Source organism: Anser brachyrhynchus (assembly GCF_964034855.1).
Source record: "Anser brachyrhynchus genome assembly, chromosome: 8".
NCBI classification, from domain to species: domain Eukaryota; kingdom Metazoa; phylum Chordata; class Aves; order Anseriformes; family Anatidae; genus Anser; species Anser brachyrhynchus.
This window is the reverse complement of record NC_137702.1, coordinates 32,168,108-32,182,464: the sequence shown is the minus strand read 5'-3', so window position 1 is coordinate 32,182,464 and position 14,357 is coordinate 32,168,108. Positions and strand designations below refer to the sequence as shown.

Here is a 14,357-nt window from a genome sequence, read left to right as displayed (position 1 = left end):
GACAATTTTTATATAGATATTTAAAATCTGGAAGAGTTCATCTTGATTAAGGGATAAACAGCTATCCATAATAGAAGTTTCCACCAGAAGATACAGAATTTGCAAAATATCAACTAACATGATATACAGCAATTGAAAAACATTCCCTTTAGTAAGATGCCATGTTTGATTTAAAGATTAGAAGAAATAGGTAGCTCCCTATTGCACTTGGTTAATTATCTCCAACAATGTTTTATCTCATCCTCTTAGCAAGGATTTAAAATTCCCTGTCTACTCATTAGAACTTCAGATGTCCTTGTTGTAGGTCAGATCCCACTCACAATAGATATTCTCCATGTTTGTAGAAGTTTATGAATAATCAGTGAGACTTGATTTAATAGTCTGAATAACTGAATCACTTCACATACAATACCCAATCTACAGTCACCAATCTATTTCCCTCATGATACACACCAGGTCTACAGAGTCTCAGGCCACTAGCTTAGACATTGTCTTGCAGTCTTCCAGACAGAAACGGTTCGAAGTCTTTGCTGAATAACACATCTTCACAAAGATGCAGTCTAACCCACTGCAGAAATGGAAAACTGTCAAGAAGCCTGCCACTGAAATACCACTCCATCTCAGCCATTCCATCAGCCCTGTAAAAATTAATTGTCTGGAACAAGTTCAGGAATGTTATTCTAATCTCCCACCTGAATGGATAACACTATGATTGTTTCAGAAATAGTACATACTGGGGAAGGACAAAGGCATGAAGGTGACCACCTCTTTCCACTCTTTTGTTGTCTTCTTCTGTCTACTTTTGGAAGAATTGCTGAAAGCACTGTCAGCAGCCACCTACCAAACGGCTGCAAAAAGCCAGAATCCGAGCTTGTAGCAAGCATTAATGCTACAGAGCCAGCAAGGGATACTACAAGACTTTTTCAGAGGGCTTTTTTTTTTCCAAATGTCATATTTAAATAAAAGTTATTATAATTCATTTTTTTCAGCTTATTTTAACTTCAGATACACTTCAAAGACAGGAAGCTGAGTTTTAAAAAAAAAAAACTGAAATTATTACAAACCAAACCAACTTGGTTTTCAAGCACAGTGTTTCCCCATTCACAGCACAGCCTAACAAAGCCAACAGGCTAAAATTTTTTACAGAACAGAATCAAAGAAGATTAAGCAATGACAAGCTAAAAATTAAAGGGGAAAGTTTAAGTAAGACAGCAAATAAAAACATTTAATGGGCAACAGATTCTCTCTTCTTTTACCACAACTGTGATTTTTGTCAGTATCCTCCCTATCCCACTGCCCAACTCCATCAATAGTAAGAAAGCCTCACGGTCCCCATAAAAGAATAAAGTCTTCCATTCAAATAAAAAGATCACTCAGTTCAACAAACCTGGAAAACTACCTATACAGGACACCTCTTATTCCTTAGTTCCCTTCATTGAGGCAGATTTCTACTAAGTCTGTGTAAAAGAAGTCTGCTTTGCTTTAAATACAAGATCATTTCCATCCCAGTAAAAATATCCCTTCCCTATCACCTGTAAAGAATAAATTTCACATTACCTACTCCCAGCTCAGCAGAGGTGCTAGAAGAAGCAACTGTTTTCTGTTTCTCTGACAACTTCATCCATCTGCTCCTAACAGATTGGGCTGCCTGAGTCAGAACACTTAGCACTTGCTGGATCTACCTAGATATTTTAGATCCAACAGCAACACTTCAGACTTTTGCCAGAAACAAAAAGAAGTCTACCTAAGTTTAGCCCAGTCACCAGGACATCTTGCTAGAAAAAAAAAAAAAAAAAAAGCACATTTGCAGTTGACAAACACAACTGCATGAAACAACATATCCAATATACAAATCTGATTTTGCAGTGCAACTTTGTACTACAGCATGCCAGGGCTGAAGTTTATAGGTGTAGTGAGAGCAACAAAAGTTTAACGAATAGCCAAAATTCGAGGTGGCTAAACTGCAGGTCTTTGTAGTTTTAATGACAACAAGCTGAATTTATTAGGGAACACCCTGATCCTTATTTCTATGCTACAGCAGCATTTACTAAATGTATTTGTTTTTTAAATTAAGTAACGGAACTGAATAGCAAAGGAAGGGGTGAACACTGTAGAGTGCTTAACAAGATACAATACTTATGCAGCGCTTATACCATAACCCAGTATAATTCAGAATAACTGACATAAAACATTAGTGTTATGCATTATCTTTAAGCTTTAAACTTTAAAGCTAAGATTAGAAAATCAAACCAAAACTGGCCTAAGTAGAATCACTCATATTTTTACATCCTTCCACCTTGTTTCATTGATTAACTAGCAACTGAGTAGGTCTGACATAAATAGCCATCTGGTGTGTCTTAGCCCTTAACAGCTGTTCCCACCTTCTACTGATAACCTTCCAGTTATAACTGCTCACAGGGCAAATCTTAGGGAGGGTTGTAGGTATACAGCTGTGTTAGTGCTGAGGAGCAAAACAAGGTGAATAGATTATAAATGCTTTTCTGTTCTTTTTTCTGAAGCTGTGTTTTTCCTTTTCCTCTTAGATGGAAAGCAAATGAGGTTTGGTTTTTCTTAAAACTGAGGTAAAAAGGATGCCTGATCTCTTTTAAGGGTAGCTACTCAATTTTGAGTTATTTGAAGCTGGTAAGATGGGCTGGTTATGGTAGGAGCTGTGAATCAATGGTTTTTGTGGTTCTATTCTTTAAATGGTTTGTCTCTACAGTTAATGTTCCTTTGAAGTTTCCCAGGAGAGGTTCTAAAAGTAATGGAATAATGCTTTATGGGCAGTTGTAAGGGGATAACTGTTCCTCTGAAAGAAGGCATTATGCTACTTAGAGTAAATAGGCTAGGCTTGTCTCTGGGTGGCCTTAGTAAGTCAACATAGGAGGGTTTTTTCAATATTTGTTTTTAAAAAAATGTAATGACTAATTATCAGTTTAACAAAAAGCTGTTAAAAAGGCTCTCAAGAATGAAATGTTCATAGTATGTAGAACCTGATAGTATCTTTCATAAAGAACAGAGACACAGTCTAGTGCTTCTTTGAGTTGCTATTCTTGATTATGTTGAGATATATAGGTTGAACTTGAGTAAATTTAATGCTGAACTTAAACAAAAGAGAATAGCCTTTTTCAACAAGTTAGCTAATACTCAGAAAGTTATTAGAAAACAAATACCCTTTTCTTAAAAAGCATAGCATAGAAGTCTTTTTTTTTAAAAAAAAGTTCAAACTGTAGTATTTCTTTTTCTATCTCCAGTTACTAGCCTCTGTGCTTCAGGTGGGAAGGTAAACAACTTGCACTTTATATCATAAAATGTGCTTTTAGCAGAAAGTATCTGGAGAAAATGATAGCGTGGTCTAACAGATGGATACAGTGGACAATTGACTTGGCTGGGTTATGGGGCTCTCAAAGCTGCCTCAGAACTTTTTCCAATTCTTCTGCTATAGATTGGTTAAATGTAGGTCCTGCGTGCCTGGGTTTTTATAAGCTGAGATACATAGATTGGTGGAAAGATCATTATTTAGTATAGTGCGTGGGAGTACAAACTACATGTACTCTTATCTGAAGTTCAATAAATAAATATGGAGTTCAACTTAAGCCCTTCAGCTTGTTTTAACTGTAAGCTCTTCCTTGTGTGAGAGATGACATGGCAGCAGAAATAGCTTATATTCAAAGCAGCTTTTTGGGGACAGGATGCAGCCATAAGTTTGAGGGAATGTGTATATGTGCTTTACATGTGAAGTGTATATTGGGTTGTGAGGGGAGGACACCACTTCGTTCTTTGTGCATGTTGGTATAAAACCTCTCTATGTCCATAGTGCTGGAGTAGATGAGGATGTTACTGCTTCTGCAACTCTTATTCCCTTAATCTTTGTGTCGTCCCCCCCCGCCCCTTTCCCCTCTTGCTAGAGTAAGTAAGACCTTGATTAGATGAAACAACTCAGTATTTGGAATTTAATTGGCCTTCCAGACTAATTTGCAAGTTCTTCATAAAACTGCCTATTAAGTTCTAATCCTTTCTTGTTTTGGATACTGTTACCTATTTGTATGTCTCCATCTGAAGAAGGCATACAAGTTCCAAGACTGGGTAGTTGGTAATAAAAATAAATGTAAATGTCATTCTTACCTATTATGCAGATATTGCTATTTTCTGAGGCACATGAACACTCAGTGTGCATGCAACGAACTCCAGAGAATGAATGAGTGTTTTTTGTGCAGAGTGAGAATAAGGTTGATGCCGTAAACTTGGAGCTGCATCTTTAGAAGGTATCATAGTGACCTTGTTACTGGTTTGTGCTAGCAGGGAGGGAGGGCTCTGCACTGACTACAGGGAGAATGCCAGTAAAGCTGTTCTTGATGCTTCACCTAGCTGGGTTCTCTCTGGGTAGCTAAAAGCATCTCCATTTGAAAGTATGTGATTACTGGTTGGACCAGGTTAGTCTATCAGCCTCTCCCTAAGAGAAAATAAGGAAGACTCTGGAGAACCGACAGCTGTAAAAGACACTATGCTTTTGTGCTATATTGTTGGTGCCTCAGCACCTATAGTCAGCAGATTAAAACTGTGAACTTCTATAAGAAGGCAACTGGGACCTCAGTATTTAAAGGTGAGATGTTGCTAGTTATGGTGTTTCTAAGTCTTCCAGGAAGAAAGGAATGAGAACGGGGGGGGGGGGGGGGGGAACAGGCTGTAAATCACACATGAATTCAAAAGAAGACTTTCCCTAGTACATCATGTTGTATGAAAGGAGAGAAGGTTAGCACTCCCCTTGATAAGGATGGAAGAGGCCCCAGTGGCCTGTACAACACGCATACAGTTAAGGCACTGCCACCTACTTCGTGGCATCTAACCATGTTTTTGGGCCCCTCGCTACAGGAAGGACATGGACATGCTCGAGCGAGTCCAGAGAAGGGCAACAAAGCTGGTGAGGGGTCTGCAGAACAAGTCTTACAAGGAGCGGCTGAGGGAGCTGGGGTTGTTCAGCCTGGAGAAGAGGAGGCTCAGGGGCGACCTTATTGCTCTCTACAGTTACCTTAAACGAGGCTGTAAAGAGGTGGGGGTTGGTCTGTTCTCCTATGTGCCTGGTGACAGGACGAGGGGGAGTGGGCGAAAGTTGCGACAGGGGAGTTTTAGGTTGGATGTTAGGAAGTACTTCTTTACCGAAAGGGTTATTAAGCATTGGAATGGGCTACCCAGGGAGGTGGTGGAGTCACCATCCCTGGAGGTCTTTAAAAGACGTTTAGATGTAGAGCTTAGTGATATGGTTTAGTGGAGTACTTAGTGTTAGGTCGAAGGTTGGACTCGATGATCTTGAGGTCTCTTCCAACCTAGAAATCTGTGATACTGTGATCATTTCCCTAGTATATCACACTCTAATATGTACTACTGTATCAACTAGATTTGCAAAAGCAAACAGCATTGAAAAGCTTAACTTCATAGTTAGCATACTATTAAGCACAAGGCAGGCCATCTTCATCTGTAGGCTACAAGTTCTTTTGCATATACTTGAATATCTATTCCATAAAAATATGTTCCCCTTGGTTCTGTTGAAATCTGCTTTAGAATTCTAGGTTTAGTCTTATCAGAACAGGCAGACTACACAATGTGACTACTTTCGAACTTAAAACTAACATCGTTTGTGATTTATGACTTGAAACTAAAACTTCGAGCCCAAACTAGTAAAGTTCTCTCAATTGAAATTGGTTTGAAAAGTAACAGTACTCTTGAAACCTCCTGCATTGTGAACCTCAAAGAGGTGATCTTGTACTAAATTTATTATTGTTGTCTACACAAGTATATCTCTCAGCCCAGAACTGTTCCTAGCTTTAAAGACTGGTTTTATATGTTCTCCTTATTTAAGGAAGTCCTTTTACTTTGATAGCAGTACTGTTCGATGAAAGACATCTGTGTTCTGTAATGACTAGAATGAACACATGAAGGAGAAAACAAAGCTCTTTAGCTTTAAGAGCTTTGAAATAAGCTTGCTTTTGAATGCAGGTATAAGAACAAAAATGAAAATGTGTTATATGTAATGTCTCATGGGATCCCACAATTGTAAGAGTGGGACATAAACACTATTCTTGTAGTGTGGTGATTACAGTAGCTATCCAGCTACTTATGACCTTTTCTAGAGTTTTCAAGAAATACTATGTACAGTGACCAAAAGCAGGCTACTAGACTTTTTTTTAAGGAAAAAGCAGGACAACTAGAGAATGTTTGATCTGGTGAATGCATAAAAAGCAACTGTTACATGGGTAAAATGAGGAGCTTATCATAGAATGGTTTGGGTTGGAATAGACCTTAAGGAGTATTTTAATTCCAAACCCCCTTGCTGTGGGCAGGGACACTTCCCACTAAATCAGGTTGCTCAAAGCCCCATCCAAGGTGGTCTTAAAAATTTCTAGGGGTAGGGAAAATGTTAAAATGAGGAATGTGGCTTTTTCTCTCTTAATGGACTGAAGGAAGTGGGACTGTCATCTGAGTGTTTAGAACTCAATGACCTAAGAAGGTGGGCCAAGACAGGAATTTCTGTAATTGTGCTTGGTGAAGGTCTTGCCTAGCTTAGTGCTGATGTTATGCATTCCAAACCACAGCTTCTCTACCATACCAAAGTACCTATGTGTTCTACTCCAGTGCAGCAACACCGTGCTGGATAAATGCAAATTACTACAGCTGTTCTTTGAAGTACTCTAATTGATTCAAAATGGGATGGGGGAAAATGAACATTTCATGATTGTATATAACAAAGCTGATGCACACTGGCAGAAAATGCAGTTGTGCACTTGTGCAAACCTGAAAACCAGTGTTAGAAAATGCACTTCTAAGCTAAAACATAGTATTGGTGGCTGCATGACTTCTGTGAGGTGACTTGGTGGAGATGCATGAGTAAGGTAGTATATAGCTGTTGCTGCTTTTTGCTAGATGAGGCACTGCAGTGTAAAGCTGTTTTTTTTCTTTAGGTCAAATGTCTTCCTATAAGACTCCATCTGTGGAGGTGGGGGAGGTAGAGAATGTCTTTCTGGACTTCAGTACATGAACCTGAATGAGGAAGTTTATTTCTAGGGAGACCTTACATGTCTCAGCATGCTTCTTTAAGCCTCTTCAAATATAGCTGTTTATAACCTAAAGAACTGATCTTAGTAGTTCAGCACATCTAACTAGGCATTGTAAAACAAATGTGCCTTGGTTAAACTATGAGGGCATGCCTGCGACTACAGTATTGATACTTTGCTAAGAGAATTAGATCTAGATATCTTTACTGAATAGTATTTTTTCCCACCCACAGGTTAGATGTATAATGAAGATCTTGGAACAAGTGGATATACATCCTTGCTGAAGATGTCTCTTCCAAGCCAGCAATGTTCCAAAATTGTTAACCCTCCTCCACCAGAATATATAAACAATAAAAACAGTGGTTGTCAAACAAACCAACTTCAGTACTTACAGAGAGTGGTCATGAAAGCCATGTGGAGACACAACTTTTCCTGGCCATTTCATCAGCCTGTAGATGCAGCAGCACTGAATCTTCCTGTAAGAACCAATTTGGAAATGGAATATTAGTATGTGAAATATTACAAGACTTGTGAATTAGCTTAAGCTTTTCTTCATGATACACCAGATCATGGAAGACTACTTTAACATGTGAACTACTTTAATTACTCCAAGAACTTTCAGTACAAAACTGCTTTCTCTCTGGTTCATACCAGATGCTGCATCTTTGCTCCTTTTCCTTTCTGAGACTGTTGCAAATCAGTATTTCTGTAAGAAGCATGAACAGCACTTAAATAGGTCTTTTGGAGCTTCTTAATGAAGCACTGGTTTAGCCATATTTCTTAATGCTGGATATAATGAGTATTTTCCTTTTCCTTCACTCTTTCCACTCTTAATGGAAGTGGCCAACCTCTTTATATGGTAAATACTTTCATGATGGAACAGCAGATCTGATTGATCCTAAGATAAATAGGCAAATTTAGATTCAGTTTGATGTATAGAAGTAATTACAGTTTAACTTTAAAGTGATTTGGAGATCTTGCTCTAAAGCTTCTAAAGGAATTAAATGACTCTGCAAAAACAGGGAAGAAAAAGGAGATATGGTATAATCATACTACAGTGGTAGAACATTCTTCTAGGAAATGTAAGGTCATGTTTAAATTCCTGTCCCTGTTTTGTATTGCCCTGTGACTTTGCCAGGTACAAAAGCATGACTTAACACATTCCTGGGCAGAACAGAATGTCTTGCAACAAGCTAGATATATTTAGACTCCAATTTTGGATCACCCCAGCTTTTTCTGTCAAATGAAGACAATGAAATGCTACTGTGTCAAGGTTACTTCAATTCTTCGTTTTCCAGCTTAATGAAATGTATTTAGTTCTCTCAAATCTCCAAGACTAATTCTACTAAATTATTGGTTCTGTTTAGGCAAACAAAAGCCTTTACCTGCAACTGTTTCTTATGAGAAACTCATTTAGTCAGTTTGTCCAAAAGCAAAGTGGCTTTGTGTTTTCTTACCTTTTTTTTCCTTCTTGGAAGGAACTGTCATTTACAGTTAAAATTAGAGGTAATTCAGTCAGAATTGTGGCAACAAATGCAGCTGGCCTCAGGCCTGTTCTGCCTCTCTGGATTTCTAAGCCAGATGTTTGTGTTCTGAAAGTATGTATTAGTTCACTCTCCATACAACAAGCAAAACTCTGGCTTCATGGCAAGGATGGTGAAGGCATTTGACTCATTTGCCTTTCTTCTTGTTGTTAGAATATGCAGAGTTGATGATAGTAATTAGTTGCATTATTTAAGTTTTCCTGCCGTTGCTTTGGTAAACTACAAGTCTGCTATGATGTATTTAGCTTTCTAATTTCACTGAAATTGTTAGGATACCTTTAGAAGCCTTGTTTAATAGTAAATTTACACAACTGCCATGTGTACGCACATTTAGCGGTGATATTCCTATCCTGATTTCTTAAATACAGTGTTAAGAATTGGCTTCATAATCTTAATTACAGGCTTGTAGCAGTGCTGCTAACACAATCACAGTAGTTCATGTTCCTATTGTGTTTCAGTCTTCTTGCATCCTCACTAGACTCTCCCTGAGAGGAGAGGCAATATGACCCAGTAGATAAGTATTTGATAAGCGGCAGTGAAAACTTGGCTGCTTCTCCATTTTTGTCAGCAACTAAGTCGTTGTCTGCCTTTAGATTTTTTTCCCCTGCTCTGTAAGTCAGAGTGCTACTTCAAGTAAATGGCCTTAAGATAGCAAGTGTATACTTTTCGTAAGTACTACTACAAATATAGCTCTGGACCCTGTGGAAACAATTCTTTGGAGTTTTGAAAACTCTTGATCTCACATGAAAGAGTGAGGAGAAAATAGAAGGTGACAAGTTCCTGAACGCTTCTATGGTACCTATGACTACAATGCAAAATTTCAATTTAATAAAATATTCCCTCCAACATAATGAAGTTCTTCTCTTGCAATTTACCTTTTGTAACTGTCAGATTCTTCATGTCCTAATATTTAAGAGATTTGTTATGTGACTCTTTCAAAAACTACAGGATTACTACAGTATTATAAAGAAACCTATGGACCTGAGCACAATTAAAAAGCGTCTGGAACATAATTACTATGCGAAAGCAGCAGAATGCATTGATGACTTCAAAACTATGTTCTTGAACTGCCACATATATAACAAGGTATGTGAAACACGACCATCTCTTACTAGTAACCAATGATATTGAATACCAGCCAATACTTACAATCTGCATGCTCCTTGTCAATATCTTCAGGTTTTTTTGATGCTAGTTGCTTTGAAAAGGGGGAGGGCTTTGTTCCTAGGTTTAACTGAAGACATAAGTGAAGCCTAACCTGCTGTGACAACAACTGAATGCACAGTCTTTACTGCACAAGTATTCTGTTGGCAAAATTTCTAGGTTTTGTTTACACAGCTCCTGAATGGCCCAATGTAAGAGCTAAACAAGTTCAAGGCCAGCTATCCTGAGCTATGCTCCACTACTCCATTAAGTTTAGATAAGCTAACCTAACTTGAAGTGTGAGCATCTGCCCAAGCTTGGATGTTTGTTGGCTGTGCCTTAGTATCATCTTTGAGCTTTGACAGCTTCCTTCAGAACACAGGAATAAAAAATGGAGGTGCAGCTCTGCCCCCTTTTCCCTTTGCTAAGGGAAATATGTGGACGTATGGTAAGGAGGACTATGCCCAGGGACAGTGGGGAAAAGGGTCTATTATTTCAACAGGAAAGCAACTTCTATTAGTGTTAGAGGGCAGGGATGATAAGTACCTGTCTGGTACTGGTGGCTTGCTTCAGTCTGGTCAATATAGACTATGGTTAGTTGAAGAGGTAGCATTTTATTGCAACTTCTCCTGCACTTAATGTTACCAACTGTATTTTGCAGCCAGGTGATGACATTGTGTTTATGGCCCAAGAACTAGAAAAAGTGTTTATGCAGAAAATAGCACAAATGCCACCAGAAGAAAGACTGATTCCCAACAAAGGAAAGAGAAAAGGAAAGTCATCAGAAGGTAAGGGCTATATATTGAATTGTTAACATATTAAACAAGCAAAAGCTGAAAACAGGGAATCCTCTAACTCATCACATCTCAGTCCTGGAGTAGTCATGATGCTCTCCACCTTTCCCAGAACATATCAGACAAGCAATAATGTTATGAAGCTTTAGCAGATTCAGTGCAGCCATAATATTTTCATAGGTACTTTTTTCTACTAATGAAATATATTTGAGAAGGGAAAAAAGTCAGAATTGGCAACTTCACCAGTAGTGTAATAGCACAGTTTCACAGGTGAAATACTCTTGCCCACAAGAAGGAAGATGCAGTCAAGGCATCTCAAACTTATGAGGAAATTATGTAGTAGGTGCTTCAAGCTATATTGGGAAGCTTAGTTAAGAGTCCAGGAGATAAGCTGCAACTCACTACTCATCATCAACTTTGTCTTTAATTGCTCTTGTAATTTCCTTCACTACCCTGGAAAATGTTTCACTTCTACAAAGTGCTTGCTTCAGCATCTATTTTTTAACACTTAGAAAAATATTATTACTAGAAGTAGGACTAGTAGTGTTTTGAATTGTATGTGCATCTCTATGGATGAATTTGAGGACATGTAATGTAGTCTCCCAAATGGGCCTGAAGGTACTGCTGTCAGTTGCTGGATGTATGCTAGCTCTAATGGAAGGATGCTGTGCCTTAGAAGGAGCTTGTAGCACTCCTTCATTTTGATACCTCTTAATGATTTGACTTCTCATAGCTGTTGAGCAGTGATTTTTAGCTCACTTCTTATTGGTCCAGCTAACAGATGTTCTTACAACTGTGACTATGCAACTCTTCAGTGTCTCATGTTTACTTCATTGCCGCCTTCCTGCTGTTAGTGATGTGATGGTCCTTGCTGCTGCCAGTATCTGAAACAAATATTTTTTTCCAAAATAGCATTACTGCTTGATAAATCTCAAGTTTTTGCCTCAAAGTAAACTTGAGGAGCAACACTATCTTTCATAGTGATCTGTTAGATGAGTATGGAAAATCTGTGGATAAATTGATCCCTTCATAAGAATTTCTGAATGGGATTAGGAGGATGAAGAGAATGCTCAGCTGCCTTCCTACTCATTAGCTTGAGGGAAATTTCAGGTAATTCATAACCTTGGCAGAATATTTTCACTGAACAGGTAGAAGTGGCTCCCAAAGAGTCTTCTGAGAAATTTGATGGAAGCTGAACTAGCTTTTTGGTTCTCAAATGACTGCAATAACTTGAGATGCATTCATAATACTGTCTTTCTGGTATTAAAGCTGTTTAATACCCTGATCTGCTTTACACACAAATGTAACTTGAACAACTTTTGGTATGTTTTAAGTACTTGATTTTCATGTGTATGTATAAAATGACTTAGTACTTTCTTGGCAAGAACTTTTTAACAACATGGGGGGGTTTATTACGATGTCTCTTTAATCTCCATTCTGAAGTTAATCCATGGTTTTCTTGAAGCCAAGTATCCATAACCTGGCACAACAATCCAGCTGATGGGGCAAGTAGATAAGGACAACAATGTTGTAATACGTAATGCTTTTGTATAGCTTGGGTGTAGTTCTATTGAAAACTGTCTAGTATGATCATGAAAGAAATTAAGTCATATTTAAAGAGTAAGCTAAAACTTTGTTTTAAAATAACCAGAAATTCAGCAGCCCAACCCTAGGACTTCAACTAAAGAGAGCACAATGCAGAAACAAGCTGACAGTGGTGAGCAATCTCCAGTGATGACTGAAGAGCTACAGCAGGTTATGCTAACTCCTTTGTCAGCAGCTCAGCTGACTGCTTCAATGCCAGCTGCAGTCCCTATAACAAAAGTAAGTTGTCTGAAATAACTTTCAGAAAGGTATTGAAATTACTGCTCCAGGTAATAACAGCAAAACCAAAGTAGCCATGCTTATAGCAGTGTATTTTCAAAACTTCTACTGTGATAGAAGATATCTAGAAGACTTAGATCACTTATTCCCTGATAAATAACAGGGCTAGTACTAACTTTCAGAAATATGCAGAAACTGGGATGACTGCTTGGTAAGTCTTTTAAATATGGTTTAAATACTGTTTCTTTCAAAGAAACAAAGTAAACTAAGATGTTCGTTCTTAAAGCATATTTCATCCCTCTGCAGGTTTCACCTTGATTTAAAATAGTTCTTTCCTTGTGGTCTAAATAAAGGCCTTAGTAATAAAATAAAGCTTTTTCCTAAGTTCTATTAACTTCTAATTTTTTCAATTTAAACCAAATGCTTGAATCCCCCAAATAGCATGTTTAACTAGCTGGGAAAGGTGTTTGTAGCCCACAAAAAGCAAATTCTTATATGAATTGTATGTGAACAGCGACACTTTTGATCAAATAGGCTTGTAACAGATTAGCTTTATTTATCCTCCTCCAATGAGGAACAGGCATGTGCACCAGGCTTTCCAAGAGGGTTTTTACACATTTACACTGAACAGCTTGAACATAATGGCAAAGCACATGCATCTCTTCCAAACCCAATACAATCCAGGGTAAAAAAAAGACAAACTTGTACATAAATCCCTCTGCTAGGTTTAAAATAAAGTCACTTTTTCTTCCCATGGTATTCATCTTCTGGGTATCTTATAACTTCTTATCTTCTTGGAGTTTTCTTGATTGGCTAAAAGCTACCCACAACCTACCTACTTTTCTTTCTCATACATTTCAGACCGAGCTTGGCATTGGCTTGTAATGCCTTGTAGGCTCAGTATAAACTTGTGGATATAACAAGTTATTCTGGTTTCATTAGCTGTAGAAGTTTTGAGACACTCTAGACTTTCTTGTGTAGTCTCAAAGCTGACCATTCTCTCACTGTTCTGGATGTATGTATTTTAAACTGCAAAATCTCTTTTCTAGACAAAAAAAGGTGTGAAGAGGAAGGCTGATACTACAACTCCTATGACTTCAATATTCAAAGCAAGCAGTGAATCTTTGGCAACATTTAATGAAAGTAAAGCTATTAAAGCATGCAGAGGTGATGATGAATGCATGATACCAAATAAGCTTCTGAAGAGGGACTTGCCAGATTCTCAACAGTCACATGGATTTCTTAAAAAAAATCGGTTATCAGAACAACTAAAACATTGTAATGAGATTCTTAGAGAAATGTTTTCAGAGAAACATTCGGCATATGCATGGCCCTTCTTAAAACCTGTAGGTGTTGCATCCTTCTCACTTGGCAAGGAACAAGGGATCACTAAATGTTCTACAGACCTAGGAACCATAAAGGTAAGGGAAACTGGGCAATTTGTCTGCTTAAATCCATTGTCATTACTGTAGCTATTTTAAGTCTTAGTTGAAGAGGTGCCATGAAAGCAGCTTCTGGTTTGAAAGAAATAATGGGCATAGATCCTATGTACAGTTCTCTTCCAGGAAGCCACAACTTAATACAGAAAGTCTGTCTCATTGTGACTATGTGCATGCTGACTAATCTACCTTGAAAAAGCTAATTAAAGGTGTGGTGGGAATTACCCTTGTCCATGAAGTGTTTCCAAGCAGGCTGCTAATAAAGCATATTAAATAGCCTTAAGTCTGCCTGCACAATGCTGTTGCTCTTGCTCTAGAAAACTATAATTTTGTAATGCCTGCTTCTGTCTGAACTTCAAAGTCCTTGGAGTGCCCTGGAACCTCAAACACTGGATATCTGTGACACCTTTTTACCTTTTCTGTGGAAAGTATCCCTTCTAGAAGAAGATATTAGTGGCAGTAGCTTGCAAATACTGGGTAGATCCATTGGGGTTGAATTATTTACTGCAGATCCACTGTTGTACAGAGGTACTTCTAAAGTTAACCACTAAATATGTTTAATTT

At 38.1% G+C, this 14,357-nt stretch overlaps 1 protein-coding gene across 16 annotated transcripts in view; it reads left to right on the top strand.

Annotated features, from left to right (window-relative positions):
• The first annotated feature begins 2,368 nt into the window (after window positions 1-2,368).
• Window positions 2,369-14,357, top strand: part of BRDT (bromodomain testis associated) — a 28,389-nt gene continuing 16,400 nt past the window's right edge. For 10 of the 16 annotated variants that reach the window (XR_013954422.1, XR_013954423.1, XR_013954424.1 and 7 more), the window contains exons 1-6: window positions 2,371-2,478; window positions 7,283-7,527; window positions 9,542-9,679; window positions 10,398-10,524; window positions 12,182-12,354; window positions 13,404-13,775. Coding sequence is in view for 12 of the 16 variants with exons in the window: in XM_080602857.1 (XP_080458983.1) it covers window positions 7,288-7,527; window positions 9,542-9,679; window positions 10,398-10,524; window positions 12,182-12,354; window positions 13,404-13,775 (1,050 nt within the window). In the remaining 4 variants the exon portion in view is untranslated. Of the gene's footprint in view, window positions 2,479-2,523; window positions 2,583-4,147; window positions 4,604-7,282; window positions 7,528-9,541; window positions 9,680-10,397; window positions 10,525-12,181; window positions 12,355-13,403; window positions 13,776-14,357 lie in introns of those variants that run through there. The other 6 variants (XM_080602859.1, XM_080602858.1, XM_080602849.1 and 3 more) reach the window with 5 other exon arrangements.